Source organism: Stegodyphus dumicola, chromosome 3 (assembly GCF_044657685.1).
Source record: "Stegodyphus dumicola isolate Sdum_Otavi_A_Nest chromosome 3, ASM4465768v1".
NCBI lineage: Eukaryota > Metazoa > Arthropoda > Arachnida > Araneae > Eresidae > Stegodyphus > Stegodyphus dumicola.
This window is the reverse complement of record NC_140770.1, coordinates 139,123,011-139,142,443: the sequence shown is the minus strand read 5'-3', so window position 1 is coordinate 139,142,443 and position 19,433 is coordinate 139,123,011. Positions and strand designations below refer to the sequence as shown.

Below are 19,433 nucleotides of genomic sequence, written 5' to 3'. Positions count from 1 at the left end.
ATGTATTAGATTTCTTCAAGATATGACAGCTTTAAGACTGAATTTTGAATAATTTTACAGTTGAAGTTGACACCTTTTCATAAAATATTTTGTTTCATGAAAAAAATGTTGTTTGTGAACAGAATAGTTGTTTAGAACAGAACACTCTTTATTGTTTATGAACAGAACAATACCAGTTAGCAGTAAAGATAGCCAAATAAATGATTTTGCCAATTCATAAAGTTGTCAAAGTTTTTATGCTGTGATATTTTTATTTCACTGTATAAAAGTAAATCCATTAATATTTACAGTACATTACCTAAGTACTTTTTCTAGTGAACTAACAAGAAAATAAAAACAATCTCCTTTCACACTTCTTGTGAAATAAGATTCATCTTTATTTAACTTCTTTCTGGAAAAGAAATGATCTATTATAAATATTCTTTTCTTTCTTTATTGAATAACAGGAAGATTTTTCATTCAGCTTCTGTTAATCACATCTTTTCATTAAGCACAAATAGGCAATATTTTTTTACTTACCTTAGTTTTTTCATTTAGTCACCAACAACTATTCTTTCAACACAGAGGCAATGTTTTGCATAAACTCATCCTTGCATAAATAAACTTAATAAAGCCTCTCATTTATATATACAGGTAAGAAGCATTTTCTGCTAATCTTGATCTGATGTCTTTAATACATTAAAAATACATTTTTATTAGATTAAAATACAAAAAGTTATACTACTGAAGAAAACTTAGAAGAATGATATCAAAACCCTGTGAATAACTAATACATATGAATTCTTAAAATAAACTTCTTATGCTCTTTATAGTGAAATATCAAGCTTATGAAGCTTTCAGAACTTTGAAGCACTTGGAATAATATAGATTTCTTGAATGCAATTCACTGTCAATTACAATATTAACATTAATTTCTGGCATAATTAAAGTTTTCATGACATATCAGATAAAACAAGAACAAAACGAGATTGGATAATCAGAGGTTTCACGGTTGGATCTTTACTGCATTGGCTTATAAAGCATTGCCATTTCAAGAACACTGCAAGTAGCAAAACTATCTGCCTACCTTATTATTGCTGCAGGCCACAGGCAAGTAAGTCCATTTAGAACTGTTAATATCTTATCTGCAATTATTTTTCAGCTTGTTTTCAGTTGTATTAAAATTATATGTAAAAATATTCTACTTTTGGTTTTTAAGTTGAAAAATATAGCTATGTAATTATTTATTACCTACTTCAAAAATAAATTTTTGCCTAATTTCAAAGCTAGTACACATTTTAAAACTTAAACTGATTAACAGATAAGACAGTGTGAAATTAAGAATTCCCCAAATTAACTTGGCATCAGCATGTAAAATATGAGCACTAATAGCAAATACAAGTTAGTCTTTGTTGAGTTATATCAACAAATACTTTGCTTATTCAGAAGTCAAACAAAAATCAGCGTTATATTTTCAAATTTTCCTATCTCGTTCATGTGCACTTTTGCAGCTGAGGACGGTGGTTCGGTAAAACCATCGAAATTAGTCCTGTGAAAATTTGAAAATATAATGTTGATTTTTGTTGTTTGACTTCCGAATTAGTATTTGTTCGGCGTGTTATTGTGTCTTAATTAAACAATTTGCTTGTCTTTCAGGAATAAGTCTTTGTTGAGTTATACCAACAAAGGTTTTTTAAGCATTTACAAAATTTTCAACAGTGGGCAAATTTCATAGCCTGTCTTAATTAACTGTTAACATGTTGCATAATTATAATTATTTCCTATAATATCATACTCTTCTGATGCATTATTATCACATGAAAATTTTCAATATCTACAACATTGGAAAAGAGAGATACTGAGATACCATAAAATTATTCCCAATATTTATCGTTCCAAATCTTAAATCTAAGAATACATAGAAGATCTGAAGTTTTTGCTTATTATGTCTAATTACAAGAATGCTACTAAGTTTTATTTGCTATTTCAACCATATATTCAGAAAAACTTGAAACATAATATATTGATTGCCTATCTATATAAAAGAATATTTTACTATATATTAATAGTTAAATGGATATTTTTAAGCAGAACGGGGAAAAGAAAAGTTTATGCAAAGGATAAGAGCACTTAAAAAAAAAAAAAAAAAAAAAAAAAAAAAAAATTTTTTTTTTTTTTCATTTTAGTTACATAAACAACAACATCTACAAAAAACATTCACAAGCATTAAAACAGCATTAAAAATCATAACTGAGATTTGCAATGGATTACTTAATTAAGGTAAAGCACATGAGACCATCTACCTGAACTAACAGAGTTGTGACCAAAACTACACTTAGGAAACTGATCTTCTACTACTAACTCTCAAAAGGAAACTTTTTTTCAAGAGATAAGCACTTTCATTCCACATACATATAAGAGTTACAAATGTCCATGCTTCATCCAAAGTTTTGAAAGTAAACTTAAAACAATCAGCTTGTGCTAATCACATTACTGTTCAAAGTGGCACCTGAGACATACAAATAATTCTATTTGAGTTTCATATGCTGTATACATGTATACATCTTTAGATTTATGGCCCGCAGTGGGTAAAAGGAAAGAATTCAAAACTTTTTATGCACATTACACACATCACCCACACATCCACACACACACACACACACACAAAAAAAAAAAAAAAAAAAAAGTACAAGTATGTTTGAGTACAAATGAATTTGCACTTTTGAAATACAATAGTAATTTTCCTGATTAGTTTTTTTTTTCTGCACAGCACAAATTTGTTTTTGTCAAAATGAATTATATTGGAATTATGAACTTTGCTGGCTGATAAAAAAACAGTGTTGCATTTCTTCAGAAATATGGCATTTTGCTCAACCACAGAAAATGCAAAAATTCACATTCTATGAAGACATACTTTTTAAATGACCACATTTTATGGAAATGCAATGTGAAAAATTCCTAGCACAGTGTCAGAATGTGGGTTGGAAACTGGGTTGAAGATAACCATATCTTGTTTGCAACAGTTGTTTGCTTAATTAGTAAAATTATGTGAAGAAAAATTGGGATTATCCCCAAACACCACTATCAAGTGATTTAATTACCTAAGAAGTGTGTGTGTGTGTGCATTCTGTGGAAAAAGAAGAATGCATTAAAATAGAAGGCACTATATGCATCATTGACAGACATAAAGATACCCCCAAAAATGACAGTCTCCAAAGTCAGCAAGAAGTTTCCAAATGCTCTTTAAAGTCATCAACAATTTTGTGACTTTTGATAAAAATGCATATAATCAAAAAGTACTGTACAATTTTATAACATTAAACATATACAAAGGCCAATCAAGAATATAATGCATACCTTGGAGATTTGTAATAGTAGCTTTATGATTTTCTATCTCCCTCACCAAATCAGATTTCTCTTCTTGAAGGGTTACACTAAATTTCTGAGAAGTATATAAAGCTTTTTCTAAATTAGCCTTTTCTTCCTGTAAAGCTCCTGTGATTTCATTCAGCTGAGTGATTTCTTTTTCCATGGTTTCTAACTTCATACTCAGTTCAGCTTTTGTACGAATCAAGGAATTATTTTCTTTATTTGCATTTTCTGTTAGGGCTACTTGTTGCTTCAGTTCTTCTCTTATTTGCTCTAGTTCGATTTCGAATGTCTTCTTTTGGGTGGAAAACTAAGGAAGACAAAAACCAATAAATATTAAATGAGTTTTTAAAAAGCTACCAAAAAATTTTAAAAACTTGAATGTCTTAATTTTTTTCATGTGCTTTTTAAAAAGAATTGCGTACAACATCTAGACTTATACGAAATGAGGTAAATTGAAGAAATGTGTTAGCAACACAGTGCTTTGAATTCATCAATCAGCTGAGTGCTAACAAGTTCCAGAATTATGGTGTTAAATTCGTGACAAGAGCAAACCAAAGCTGAACCAAATTTGATCTGGTATCAGAAGAAACACAAAAATTTATTAGCAATGCCTTTCACAAATAAAAAGAAAAAGAAAGTAAGAAAAGAACCTGAAAAGTAGTTGAAAAAGGTTAAGGAAATATGAAATTATATAACCTCATCAAATGTGAAACAATAACAATGTATAAATAGTATTGTATAAGATAAATAACAAAAATGTTAAATGAATTCATATTTAAATTATTAAAAGAATGACCAATTACACATCATGGCTAAGAAAAAAATATCTTTTTTAATACTCACTACCAGAAAAACTGTTAGTGCAATAGAATGATATAAAAAGGGGCATTACCTTTGTAACTTGATTAGAAAGATCATTATTGCGAAGAGAAATTTGGCTTTTTTCTTCTTCAACATCATGTTTTGTTGATTCTACTTCTTGTAATTGCTTCTGAAGATTCTCTCTTTCTCTCTCAAGCTCTGCACACTTCTCCATAAGTTCCTCTATCTTTGATTTCATTTGTATTTGTTCTACTCCTAACTCAACCTTTGCAATTGACTTATCAGTTCTCAATTTCTCCACTTCTTGCATAGCCTAAACGTAAAGAACACAATCATTTATTTACATATTTTTTTTATTTATTCAGAATACTCACAGGCTTCTGAAAACTATTTTTCCCCCAAAAGTGTAGTTCTATTGATATGCTGAAACCCAGTACAGGTATCTCCTGCTACGAAGTTAATAAGAGAAAGCCACAAAATTTTTATGTGGCTTAAATTTTATAATATACCTACATTAATGCTTTTATAACTAAAGAAAAGAAATCCAAATAGATTTTGAAAAAAAAAATAATAAATAAAACATGGCACCTGAAAAACAAAAATATTATTCAGCAGCTGTTTTGTGCAATATGGAATTTCTTTACTGAAAGAATGAAGAACTAAATTTCAAAAAAGAAAACATATGAGTTATATTTTGTCTTCCTCCTTGAATATTTTTTTGAATTAGACATGCTCATCATCACAATTAGACATGCACATCATAAAAAGGAATGCACTAATACTGAAATGAATGATGGAATGTATAATAAAAGATTTCTCATTTTAATGAAATGTTTCCTGAAAACTGAAGACTGAATGTGATGTTGTAACACAAACATCTGAAAACAGTTATAGTGCCCTTAAGATTCTCATTCAAAGCTAGTAATACTCTTAAAAGAAGTATAGGATTGACACTTGAAAATATAAATTTAATAAAAATAATTTCTAGCTTGAACTATGTTATCATGTTATGTTACTGTCTAAGATATCTGAAAATTTTGGATAGATAAGTGTACAAAAAATGCAGTTTATGGGAGAAAAACCAAATGAACAGAATAAAAAATTTCCGGTCTAAAATTACAGAACCAGTAACTTTTTTTTTATTATCAATATGAATATCAAAAGTCTACATTTAAAATTAAAATTTTAAAAAATGCATTTTAAATATATTAAAAACCAACATATTTTGTATGCTTTAAACATATGAAAGTAAAATATTTATCCAATTTAGAAATCCAGTTGACCATGAAAATTGGTGGAAATGCCACCAAATTTGCACCAATCATTCCAGCAAAAGGTTAAAAAAAGAGATCATTCTTTAATTAGTTAGAAAACAAGAGAAAAAAGTAATAAGTATGACATCATTCTTTTTTAGTTAGAAAACAAGAGAGAAAAGTCACGGTAATGGCATATAAAAATCCTAATTGCTTATCATAACTTTTTATGCTGCATTATTTGTTCTAAAAAGTTGCATATTTCGCCCATTTAATGCATAGTTTTGTAATGTCAAGATCAAATACTGTACTCCCAAGCTGTTCCGTAGAAGGTAGATTCCAAATTTTAATAATTTTTTCAGAATGTTAAAATAGCAAAAACAGATAAATTATATCCTTCTATACAAAAACCAAATCAGCTTATCAGTTATTAAATTGAGTTTACATAAAACTAACAAAAAGATCTTATTATTGCATTGTGACACATCATACTTAACCATTATTGGCACTAAATCATACTGTATATACTTTACAAATCTTCTCATTTGCTTAATTTTTCAGGAGGGGGGGTCTAAAATATTCCAATTATTTGAGCTTTCCAATTAGCTGAATGCCAGATGGTCAGGTTTCACTGTACTAAAATAATTTGGTAGGTAAAAGAAAGAAATACCTGTTGTGTATGTGAATTGGTAATTTACCAGACTGCATGCATGATTTATGCAGCAAAGAAGATGATGAAACATTAAAGCCATAGATGTCAGAAACAAATAGGCACTGGAAGAGAATGGCCAGTGTGCTAGGATGACTCATTCAAAATGGGGGGGGATAACTGAAATTATCTTGCTAAAGAAATTTATAATATAAAAAAATGCTTATGATAATCCAACTAATACTTACATCATTTAAAGACTTAGTTAAGTCAGACTTTTCCAGTGAAAAGGACTGGCTTAAATTTTGCAAAGTAATGAGGGAATCTTTAACAAAACTTTCTTCATCTCGCAATTTCTCCAGACAGTTCTTTAAATCCAAACACTGCTTCTCCATATTTGAAAGAATAGTGGCTATTAAAATGATTTTATGATTTTATACCAATAAGAACACAAAAATATAATGATCTTAATTATAAATATGCAAATACATTAAAAAGATTCTGCATTATAGACAAATCAAAAAGCTTTTACACAAAATTAGGCCTAATCATTTTCTACCAGTTGGCATGTAAACAACTTGCATTTTTTACATAAACATACAGAAATTTTAATAAACTTATGGCTATTATCTATGATTTCTAAATTTGCCATTCTTATGTTTCGTTTCTTAAAATTCTCAATCATGCATTATTTAATAGCTAATCACATTACTGTCTATCAGATTAATTTGTTAAATTCAAACCTAATAGAAGGAAAGTCTGAATTATGGTGACATTGCTGTGACACTACAAAAATTATGATACTGCCAAAGCAAATTACATGTAAATAAAATAACATTATACAAGAGTGTAACAAGAAGACTGCAATTTGGAAACCTCAGATTACAGCTTGACACTGCAAAGTAAAATTTACCATTAAAAATTTAATTTTTTTAAATATTTATAAAATTAAAGAAATACAATATTGAATTCTTTTTAAAATTATGTATCTATTACAAAATGCATGGTATTAGAAACATTTTTTATTTATTACAAAAAATTAACACAATGATAACAGTAAATGTTCATAAAAATTTTTAGCTGGCTATCTCATAAATTAAATACATTTTAATTTATATCTATTAGGCCAGTCGTTTCAAACTCAAGGTCCCTAAAGCTATTATATGTGGCCAGTGAATGCATTTTTTGTAAATTAATTACAATTATTATGATGAGAACTGGAAGAAAATGTTTAAGATTTTAATGATTTTGAATTCAATTTTACATAATCTTTATCAATTAAAAAAAAACGCGAATTACACGTCGGAAAATCTACAGATGGAGCTAATTAATTTACATTGAGATATAAATCTTATTGAAAGATTTGAAGATGCAAATTTGATTAACTTTTATTAGTCTTTGTCCTTAAAAGATAAATAAATATATTCAGTTACAAATTATTGCAATACGAGTAGCTGTATAATTAGCAATAAGATCATTTACACATGAACAGTTTTTTTATAGCTGAAAATTAATAATAAGTCTATGAAAAGAATGCCAATGTGTATCTACTAACTGGTGATGAAGATACTTTCTAATAAGTTCCCTTTAAGGCAAAAAAACTTCATGAAAATCGAAATGCTATGAGGTGAAAGGTGTAGTAAGAAACTAAAGTTTATAATTATTTACAAGCTTCATAGAAAAAAGAAAAAGAATACATTGTCATTATTTATTCTCAAATTTTGTCTCTCTTGGGAAGTTTTTGCACATTTCTTTTTAGTTTAAATTAAAAGTAACTTATTTAGAGGTTACTTCAGTATACTACAATTATTTGAATAAATGTGAATCTAATATCAATACATTTGAATTACAAACTGTGATGAATAAAAATTTCTTGCAAGTGCCTACTTTTAGATTTCAGGCAGAAAGTTAAGCACAAATTTGAATTTTTTCTTTGCATCATTTTTATATGTATGTTTTGAGAAATATCCAGTAGTTTTTTAAATTTAGTTGACAAATTTTGTTTTAGTAACAACAACAAAAAAAGGACTTTTCTTTTTCAGCCTATCAACTACTTTTAGATCATGCATTTGGCCTGGGTACAATTTGAGACTGAGACCACCAAATTAGGTAAATAATTACAAAAAGTAAAATAAAGATTTAAATTATTATTACTCAGTTTGTTACTGATAAACAAACAGAGTGACTGCTTTTAAGCAACTCAGTTTGTTAATCAATAATACAATGATTAAAACTGAAAGATAAATTAAAAATCTTATTAATACTCTAAGTGTCGGCTATGTGCAAGCACTTGCAGAAGACAAATTAAGACCATATGATTGATTTAATAACAACACAATGCTTTTAGACCATTCAATCATTAAATAATAATAGAACGATTAAATCTGAAACATAAATTAAATATCTTATGGTTTGTCAAATGGTAACACTCTTAAGAGACCATACACTGGACAGAATCAAAGATAAAATATGCTTTGTGCAGTGGCAACTCTTGCCAAGACTGCTTCTAGTTTATTTCTACCTTTTCCCTCAGTCATGAGGCATAATTGTATCTACAGATTTTATTCTGTCAGGGTATGGTTTGACGTAAAAAAACAAAGATACATCTCATTCGAGGTATGATTATACCTTAGTACATTTATTTGTTATTGTAGCATGAAAAATATAATAAAGCCTGTATTCCTACTTTAATGTCATGGAAATGGAAGACACTGGATATAAGCAACACTTAAAACTTCATTCATAAAGAAGCACAGAAAAGACCTCAAAAAGAGTCATTCTAAACATATATTTGATTATTTCTCTACTATACTAAAGAGCAGAATTTTCCACATCAATGCCACTAATATTTGCTTTCAATTATTCAATACTGATGCAAATTAGCTGAAATATTCTCAACAGCTTTTAAATTTCATAACTGAGGCACAGATGCAAAATTACCTATTTGGTAGAAATAGCAATGAATTTTGGATTGGCTCAAAAGTAATGATGAAGTGCATAACACAGATACAAACTTAGTAAAAATTGATGGCATGCAAAATTCTGTATTTTTAGTTGCAAGCACAAAATAACATTTTCCAGATTAAATTTTCAAAAATAGCTTACAAAATTTTGTCTTTTCCTCTTCTAATAATTCTTTATCTAATAATGACTGCTGCAAAAGTTCTTGAGATTGTTGATATTCCTTTCTAATAGATTCCATTTTTTTTTCCAAAGTGTCAATTTTTTTATTGCTGTAATGAATTAAATTAAAATAACTTTACAAAAATTTTAAAGATGTAATTCAGATTTTTTAATCCAGATTTTACCAAAATTTTGCAATAAAACAACTCATAAATATTTGAAAGACATAAAAAAAAGTAATTTTTCACTGTTAATCAACATCCTGAATAGCTATTGTTTGTGAAAACTGATTTTTCATGCTTTTGGAGCTGCATTTATGTAGTGTAGATAAATAACCCACACAAAATAATAAAAGAATAATGACTGCATCTTTAATGAGAATGATTTTAATTCCTCAAGATTTTATTTACTAGAAGCATTTCATTGCGAGGACTTTTGACTAGTCTCATCTTTAACACACATTTACAGAATTAGCATACACACAACCACTGCACTGATCCTCTTTCAAAAATGCTGCATTATTTACACTGGTTATCATAAATTAAGGAAAAATCACAAAAATACCGATAACTCCCTTAAAAATAAGCCAAACCGTGTAAAATTTGAATATGTTACTAAGTAAGAGTAGCTGAGTAAAACTGCAATGTGCAAATTAGTGACGCTGCACTCAAAATACGTCATCTGCGAGGAGTATAAAAGTATATGTTTGAGAGCAAGCCCACATATTTCACTGTGATAGTGACAGTGGCATAACTAGAACTCTTGGGCCCCTATGCAAAAAATTTTCCTGGGCCCCTTTCCCAATAAATTTAATGTGCTTGAAAAAAAATTAAATTAAATTAAAAAAAAGCAAAAAGTTTATAAAAAAAAAAAAAAAACCCAAGGATTTTTAGGAGCCAATGTTTTTATGATGATTTTTATCACATCTGGATTAATTGTTAAAAAATAAAAGCACGTTCTTAGGGAACCAGTTGAAAGGTACATAACATGAAGAAAGAATAAAAAGGAAAATATTTTCCCTTGACCAACTGGTGAAATGAAAATTTGCTTTAGTCTGGGTATTTCACGTCAGATGATTTTAATTCAGTTACTTAAGACTTTTTGTGTGAGTGCGAAAGACAGATTTTTCTCTCCTTTCACTGAGATGCATACTGATAATAAATGAATAAGTCTATATAAAAAAAAGGAACATGTCGACGTACAGCATTAAGAAAAGGAAGAAAGCCTAGATTTGCGGAGATTTTTATATAAAATCCAAGAAGTTTTACATACTAATGCTTTAAATTTTTATATAAAATCTGCTCCTATCTAAGTTTTTTCGCTTAAGTTAGCAAACTTATAAATAATTAGTTATATTATAAACTGACAGACAAGATAATTCATAAACGTACAGCAAAGCTATTACATTAATGCATAGAACTATGTGATTTACTCAGCTTCCGAACATGATTTATGCAGTAATATACAATTTATAAATAAGAACTTATTTGTGAATAAGAACTTATTAATAAATAAGAACTTATTTATAATGTAAATGATACATTTGTTAAATATAAAACATATTTATCATAAACTTCATAAAGAAAACTATTTGAGCATATAATTTTTGTAGAAAATATATATGGAAAAGTTTTTTTCTGTCTTTTTAAAAAACCTTTTGGTACACTAAACTACTTGAATACATGATTTTTATTAAAAATGCTAAAAGAATGATAAAGTTTTTTACAGTTTCCTTTTCATTTTCCTCAGTCCGTACTGCTCTTCTTCTCTAATTTTTTCTTCTCTCAATAAGTGTAATGATAACATTGGTGGCCAAAATTCATCATAAAGAAAAAAAATCCTTCTTTTAAAATTTGCGTCTTCTAACCGTCATTTCTGAAAAATTATTTATCAATAATTGGACGTCCATTTTCTCAGCCATCTCAGCTTCAATGCTCAATAGTGAAAGGTTTCACAAGCGATCTTGTGTCATGCTGTTCCTTATATATGTTTCTTAAATATGTTTTTATTAGTTTCAGTAGTGAAAATGACCTCTCACTCGTGGCTGTGGTTACAGGTAATGATAAATACAATATAAGTAAATTGCAAACTCCCAAATAACTACTTATCATGTCATAATATTTTACCATTGCTAATTTAGCTAAATCCTTAAAGGATTTCAAATTTTGGATTTCTGTTCTGAAAGTATTTATAAATAATAAAAGTTGTACTTCCAATGCAAGTCTTCTTTATATGTTTTCTGTATTTTTGAAACATTATTAATAATTTATGTGTTTGTTAACAATGACAGCGTTTATGTTCTTTATTTCTCTTTTATTTTTCAAATTTACTTTCCATGCCCCATTTATTTGCAATAAACTCAGCTTCTTTTATAATGTCTTCAAACTTGTTTCTCATATCTTGCATATTAACAGAAATGCTTTTTAAATGTTGATGAGCTCCATTCAAGTCGATTGATTTTCGATTGTCGAGCCGATTGATGGATTGATGGATCCTGCACTGTAGCGCAGTACGTATTTAAAAAATTTTGTTTTTAATTTTGGCCTGTTATGATGTTTCTTAATGTATGGAAACATAGATTATATTTATATTTCCTATTTATCAGAAAAATATTTCATTTTAATATAACAATACATTATTAATATTAGTAGACATTTGCATTGTTAATAATGATAATTTTGGATTTTTCAGATAAATGGATTAAAAGTTTAGCTGAATTGAAGTTTCAGCAAGTTTTAAATTATAAGAATTTAGTTTATGATTAATTTAGATATTACAAATCAAAAACTTACCTTTATAATGAAGAATTATATTTATAATGAAGAATTATATTTGAAATTTAATTTTAAAGAAAAACTTCTGTTTGTTCTCACCATACACTAGAAAAATGGCATTAGAATAAGAGCAAGTTTAAGTTCAGTTTACTGTTCTGAGTCATCAGCAAATTTACAAGTATACTTGAGGGGGTAGCGTTTCAAATTTCAATGCAGCTGTTTAAGGAAGAAAGGGACCCCGCCTCCACTATAAATTTCCAGTGTCTCCCCAAGTTGAGTCACAGTAAACCTTTCATCCAAGACTTTACTGTAAAGATGTCCATTTCCCTTTTAAAATGCTGAAACATCTGTTTTTTTTTTTCTTTTTTTTTTTTTTCTTTTTCTCTTCAGTCAAATTGTACTATTATTATTGTCATATTCCAATGATACATAATACATCACCTGCAATATCTTTCTGCATTTTTTCTGTACTATAAATTCATTTAAGTTAATGAATAATTATTAAATATTTAACAGTAAAAATTATGGATATTCGAATATTTTTAGGAAATTCTTCGCAAGCTTACGATGAAATCATAAACAGGTAAAAACAAATTTTATTGATATGTATCCAAAAAGCTTTGAAAATGAATGTGTAATAGGAAATGGAAATTTTAAAATTAATCTAAATTTAAATACCCATTGTAGCAAAATATGGCAATTCCCTTCCAAGTTTCAAGATCCCAGAAATGTTTAATAATTTAGAGCTAAGCTTATTAATACTAACATATATTTGAAGATGAGTAATCGCACTCTGTCACATGGATTCTAAAAGTAGTACACATAAATATGTTTAGGAAACAAGTAGAAAGTTTTTCATAATTAGTAATAATAAAATTGTATGAAACAAGTTTTGCGTACTTAGTAGAGAAATGCACAAAACTTCATTTATGAAAATAGGTTTGTTGTACCCCAGGTGAATCAGAAAGCAAAAATCAATCAGGAAAATTGGATTTATTTTAGGAACATTAATATTTATGATTATTGTTATGTTTTATTTACGTCTTAGAAAGCTATTTATGTCTCAGAAATTAATGACCTCAGATTTCCAGTCTTTACATTGCTTATAAATTAAGCAGTATCAATTTTTATCTTAATCATTAATTTATTAATGACAAAAACATAAAAAATAAATATAATGTATGGGAACATATATTAACAGAAGCTATTTACATCTGAGAAAAGTTATGCAGTGATGCCGAAATGAAAGAGAATAATGTACAAAGGAATTTTACGAGTGAAAATCGCATCATTTACTATTAAAACGTGTTAATTAAAGTTTTTAATTTGCAAAAACTATTGAAATATTGTCCATTCGTTTGTGTAGTGAAAATAGCAATGTATTTCGCATTCTTTCAGATATTAAAATGCAACTTAAAACTATTAGGGTAACGCTGCCATTGATATGTTTAATATTTTCAGTAATTAATTTATCGAAATTTACGGAGTAATATATACTTTTACTTGTGCAATGCCATTTTTATTTTCATTAATATATATTATTATTGATGATTTCACGTACTGAATGCTGGAGAAAGTAAATTAAAAGCAAAAATAAAGTAAATTGTAAAATTTCATTTCAAATAACAATTAGAAAGTACTCCATTAAAGCGTTCTTCCCCTTGGGCAAATAGTCCTCGAGTGCTTTATTATTATATAATAATTCAATTAAATCCTGTTTAAATAATGTACAAGTTATTGTGCATTACTCAATTATACGCTTAAATGTTTCACGTTGTTAAAAAAATTGTAATTTATAATATTTTTTCAAACGAAGAGAGATTAATATATTACTTTCAAAACAAATTTAATGTCTTCAGAATTATCTTTTACAGATAAGTGTGAATTTTTGGTAGACGGGTAATTTACAGGTTAAGAAACACTTCTCTTTTCTAAAGCAAATCAAGTAAATCCTCAAAAGAGTTCTGTTCTAGAATTTTCAGATTTAATTCTCGATTAGGGATTTGAAAGAATTCCTAACCTGCATTTTATCTGCAATGTGTGAATATTTTTAAAATTTTGATATGAAAAATTGGTTAAATATTTATTTACTCATTATTTTAAGTAAAAATATTCATCCATTCCCATTCCCTACCCCCATGAGTGAAAAAGTAATGAATTTCAATAAATTTAATAAAAAAAAATTCATAAAATTAACGCCGGAAATTGAATGAAATATTTGTTCGCTTAATGTTTGAGCATCTGTGTGTTCGTAGACTGTCGTAAAAGTTCCCCCCTTTTTTTCGGACCTTGAATTCATTCAAAGGGAAATCTCTCCTTTCCAAATGTGCTGTCATAAATTCTTAGCGTTTCCTTAGAACGGCATTTCGACATGGGTGTGGGGCAAAGTCCTTTCATGCCGCAACTGCTCAACTTACATTAATGATTTTGTGTCCTTAAGAAAGAAAAACATGTATTCTGGACTTATCAATTGATACTTACGAATGATTCTCCCCTCCAGCTTATTAATGTAAAAAACAGAGAAAAAAAAATTGATCCGCTTTTAACTTTGCCATTTTGTAATGTCAATCATGCTTCTAAATCCAAAATGTTTCTGTTCCTTCCCCCTTGGTACGACTGCAAAGGTTGCAAGTACCATCGTTTTTTACATTGTGAGAACTATACATTCAAACATGCAGATTCTTCCTTATTTAATTTCTTTAAAAATAATAAAGGGTGAGGTTATTTGGAGGCAATAATTTGAAAAGTTATACGCCGTTTATAGCGAATGATCGAAATGCACGTTATATTAAATTCTAAGAATCATTCACATTAATAAATTCAATTTCAAATTCAATATTAGGACTGATTTTTGGACTTGAATTTAATGGAAAAGCTAGTAAGAGATTCAATATATGAACAAAATTAAACGCTACCGGAATGACATATTATGAAAATTACGAACTGCAAATAATATACCACAATTTCTCTTAACTTGCAAAGTTTATTCCAAAGTACCAGAATCCTGCCTAGTTAGTTCTTTGATTTATACTTAGAAAATATGTCTACTGCTTATTCGATCATAATGCGAATTATACAGAAACAAATTAATATATAAAATAAGTACTTTATAATAAATAGTTACAATTAATTTCCACTTCCACTGCTTTTTGATTTGGGATTGCAAAAGGAGAAACCTTTCCTTTAGGGGGTCGCCTTTAATAATTTTCAGGTTTGAGACTAAGGAATACAAAGAAACTTTTCCTATTTTCCTCTCACTGCTATCCCTAAACTGGGGTAGGTCATGAAGTTATTATTTCATAATTGAATGCTGGAATTTTAACTTTTGCAAACACTTGAATTTAGTTACTTCAGGTGCTTCCAAGGGCCTCCTATCTGCATCATACAGAGAATTGCATTACTGCACCATATATGTAAGGGGCCCTTAAAAACTTAAAAGAAAACGAATTCTATTATCTACATATACTTAAAGATTATAAAGTTAAAAGCAAATTGGAGTCAAATCAAGGCTATTCCTCATCTATATTAATATTAACAATCGTGTAAAAAGGGTTTAACACAAAATCAAAACATATCAAAATTAAAATAAGAATTTATAGTAGTACAAATTATAAACATAAAAATGAAAAGCAAAAGAGAAAAAATACAAGATAAAAAATATAAAAATAATAATTAATCTTCTTTTATTGAAATTCTAATTCTGAACTCATCAAGGGAAAATGAATTAAAGCTTCTTTATATATGTAATGAAATCCGTCTTTTAAGTTTAAACAAATGTAGTTCAGCAGGACATTTAAGGGCCCCTTAAGACTTCGGGCCCCTATGCGACGGCATTCCTTGCATACCCTTATTTACGCCACTGGATAGTGACATCAGAAATCTGAGATAGCCAATTCGTACCAATGACCTCCAAGCATCATTTGCCCACAGAACTACGATGGAGAGCCATTGGGAGACTATAGGTAGGACAAAGTCAAACAGAAGTGGCATGAGGGCTAAATGTGAGTCCTTCTGTGGTTCATAGACTTTGGAGGCAATTTCAAACTGCAGATTCTGCATCTACGTGGTTTAGGCAAGGACGGCCAACTGCTACGACGAGCGCTGATGACCGATATTTGACATTATGTGCACACAGGAATAGAACCGCTACTCCGACTCTTCTTAGATCCTCCCTTGCTGCAGACACCGGAAGGTTCGTGTTAATGAAGGCTTCACGAAGGTGGTTTGTAGGGCGAGGCGACCAGCCATTAGTGTGCCGCTCACGTCACGGCATAGGAGGGACTACTTGCAGTGGGTACAACAACATGTCCAGTGGACGCCTGATCAATGGAGAGCTGTTCTCTTTACAGATGAGTCCAGGTTTACTCTAGAAAGCGATAGTAGGCATCATTTCATATGGAGAGAACCTGGAACCCGTTATCATCCATCAAACATCCGTGAAAGAGATGCATACGGAAGAGGCAGTGTCTGTGTTTGGGGTGGCATCTCTTTGGGTGGATGCACAGACCTCCATGTCTTTCCAAGGGGAACTGTGAATGCTCAGGTTTATAGAGATGACATCCTTAATGCTTATGTGTGCCCATATACAGGGGCAACAGATGATGCTTTCCTGTTACAGGATGACAACGCAAGACCCCACAGGGCTCGCTCGCATCCCTTCATCGTAGATGATTATCTTCAACAGGAAACAAATGTGCACATGGAGTGGCCAGCTCAATCCCCGGACTTGAATCCTATTGAGCACGTTTGGGATGCTTTAGGAAGATGTTTAGCTGCTCTTAATCCGCCCCCTCAAACCCTTGCCCCACTTGCAACTGCTTTGCAAGAGCAATGGCTCTCGCTTCCTATGGAACTGATAGACCACATAATTGAAAGCATCACACATCGCTGTATGTGCTGTACTGCTTCTAGAGGCGAAAATATTCCATACTGAAGGTACTTTCCTATAGCAAACTGACACCTTTCATTCGTTCATTTTATACATGTGCTAATTTCTATACTACCATAATTGTCTGGTAATTTCTTTTTATGTTATTTGATACCTTACTATGTGTAGTATATCGTGGGTAAGTTTAATAAAATTCTACGTGTAACTTTTTCAGAAATCATGATTTTTCCTTAATTTAGGATAACCAGTGTACATTCAGTTCTTCAATTCACATATCAGGGCAGTAAGAAAGTAATCTATGGCAACACACAAGATATACTTCATAAGTAATAACACTTTTAATGTTGAAATTACAATGCAATGCTAAAAACAAAATGTAAACATAGAGTAAGGAAGCATACTGTTGAACTCAAATAACAAAAAAGATTTGTTTAATAAAGTAGGGATAATGTCATCAAAATCATACTCAAGTATGAGAATGCACTTTTCCCCGCATTTGCTGCATAGTGTAAGTTGTGTAAGTTTGCTTAAATGAATCCTCATATTATAGTAATAAACAAAATTCAAACATTTAAATATTATACTAAGAAAAACTGAAATATTAAAAAGAATGGCACAACTTCCTTTTGCACATGAAGAAGAGATTTTGCTTAAGAATATTAATGAGCAAAGTGAAATCCAAAGAATGAAGGTTTATTTTTATATAACAATAAATAAATTTTTGTTCTCAAAATATATAAACAAAATGAAAGAAAGAAACTACCGTATACGCTCCTGTAATTTCCACACCCCAACTTTACAGATAAAATTTATGCAAAAAAAAAAAAAAAAAGTGACCCGCACCCCAAAAAACTAAAGAATATCTTACTTTAAAATATATTTTCTTTAACATTGCCTTTTTCCCTTTAGTCAATAACATTAGTCAATAAACATCTTTAAAGAATATGTATTTATTTTGTCTTTGGTTGGCACCAGGATGGAAAGCAGAGACTTTCCTTGCATTCTGGTCCAGCTGTTATTCAGTCATAACATCGGTGCCAGCAATCCTCTCATCAGACACAGTAATAAAGGAAGGCAGTCCAAACAGGTTTTCATCACACTGACTTCCAGGAAATACTGTTTTGTAATGAAATTACTTTCCCCTCCTTCCTCCTTGGAGTATTTGCATATCTCAAACTTTCTCTTTTCATTCATAATATCATTTGGAATTAGTGGCCGTTAGCAAGTAGTGTGCTTGAAATGGGAAAATACAAGCAGCTATACAGCGGCTTTTATTACAAAGTCATAGAATAGAATTAGTGCCGGAAAATGGAAAAAGAGCAACAGTAAGTGTATATAAGGTGGACGAAAAGTGTGTGCAATTGGAGCAAACAGCATGATCAACAGCAATGAACAAAACAAGATATGCGTTTCGTGGTTCGGAATGTAAGTTTCTGAACTTCGGAAAAAAAATTAGTTGCATATGTTCATGATATGCATGCCCAAGGGTATGCAGTAATATGGAAAATGTGCCAAATAAGAGTGCTTGTTGCGACAAGATAAGAAGACATCCCTACATCGCAATTCAAGGCAAGTGAAAGCTGGTTGCAGCAAATGATGAAACAAAATGGATTTTCATACAGTGTGTCAGAATTATTTTTTTTTTTTAAATAATGTGTGGAATATATTAAAAGAACCAATTTAATATCTTGCACACATTATTTATAACCAATGTTTATTTAATTTGTTTTAAAATTTGTTTAAGTAAATATTAATATTGCAAGTGTTGGCTAATTTATGCCTCTATATTGTACTCCTGGCGAACTAATACGTGCCATCTGTTGATACCGTAAATGAGGTAATTTATATTATATTTGTGGATGGGAGAAAGTGAGTTTGTAAATTTTAGGTTGCTATTAGACAACTTTAAATTTGATACTTTTATTACTTATGCCATTTTCTTCCACTTAGAAATTAACTTTGCTGTTTGAAATGAAATTTACACCCAAAATTACTCAGGAGAAAAAGCGTGACATTTGAAAGATCCATGCAATATCCGCACCTGCATTTTAGTGATGTAATTTTAGAAAAAAAAGTGCAGACATTATGTGAGCATATACGGTATGTCTTTTAAGAACTTCAAGAGAAAATTAAATTTCAAAATTTCTAAGAAAATATATTATAAGATTTACAAAAGCAAAAGCACAAGAAAACTGCATTTCTTTCTGAAAAATTCATTACTTTTATAAAGCATCACAATACTTTTGCTTTAATTAGAACCTAAAAGGCACATTATGTGTGCTAGCTTGAGAATTTCAAATATAAACTGAGTTATAAAACTTGAAACACACAAAAATTTCTTAAAATGAGAGAAAAAAAAAAAAAAAAGTGTTATTAAATAAATATCAAAAACTCTTTTTTTCATACTGTAAACCAGAAAAGGTTCGTGTAGTATTACTCAAAATTGTTTTCATAATGTAAATTACTTTCTTATTTTACATGTTCATTTTAAAGTTAGGAAAAATTTACATAATCTGCCTCAACTATTAATGCATTTTTGTATTATTACAAGTAGTTAAAGTCCCATTTTTTAG

General features: G+C 29.4%; 1 protein-coding gene across 2 annotated transcripts in view; it reads right to left on the bottom strand.

Moving 5' to 3' along the window:
* LOC118192812 (uncharacterized) overlaps positions 1 to 19,433 on the bottom strand; it is a 160,622-nt gene that overhangs the window by 55,618 nt on the left and 85,571 nt on the right. For both annotated transcript variants that reach the window (XM_035363833.2, XM_085813360.1), the window contains 4 exons: positions 9,181 to 9,308; positions 6,324 to 6,487; positions 4,244 to 4,486; positions 3,337 to 3,658 (listed from right to left, as the gene is read on the bottom strand). In XM_035363833.2, the coding sequence (XP_035219724.2) occupies positions 3,337 to 3,658; positions 4,244 to 4,486; positions 6,324 to 6,487; positions 9,181 to 9,308 (857 nt within the window). The remainder of the gene's footprint in view (positions 1 to 3,336; positions 3,659 to 4,243; positions 4,487 to 6,323; positions 6,488 to 9,180; positions 9,309 to 19,433) is intronic.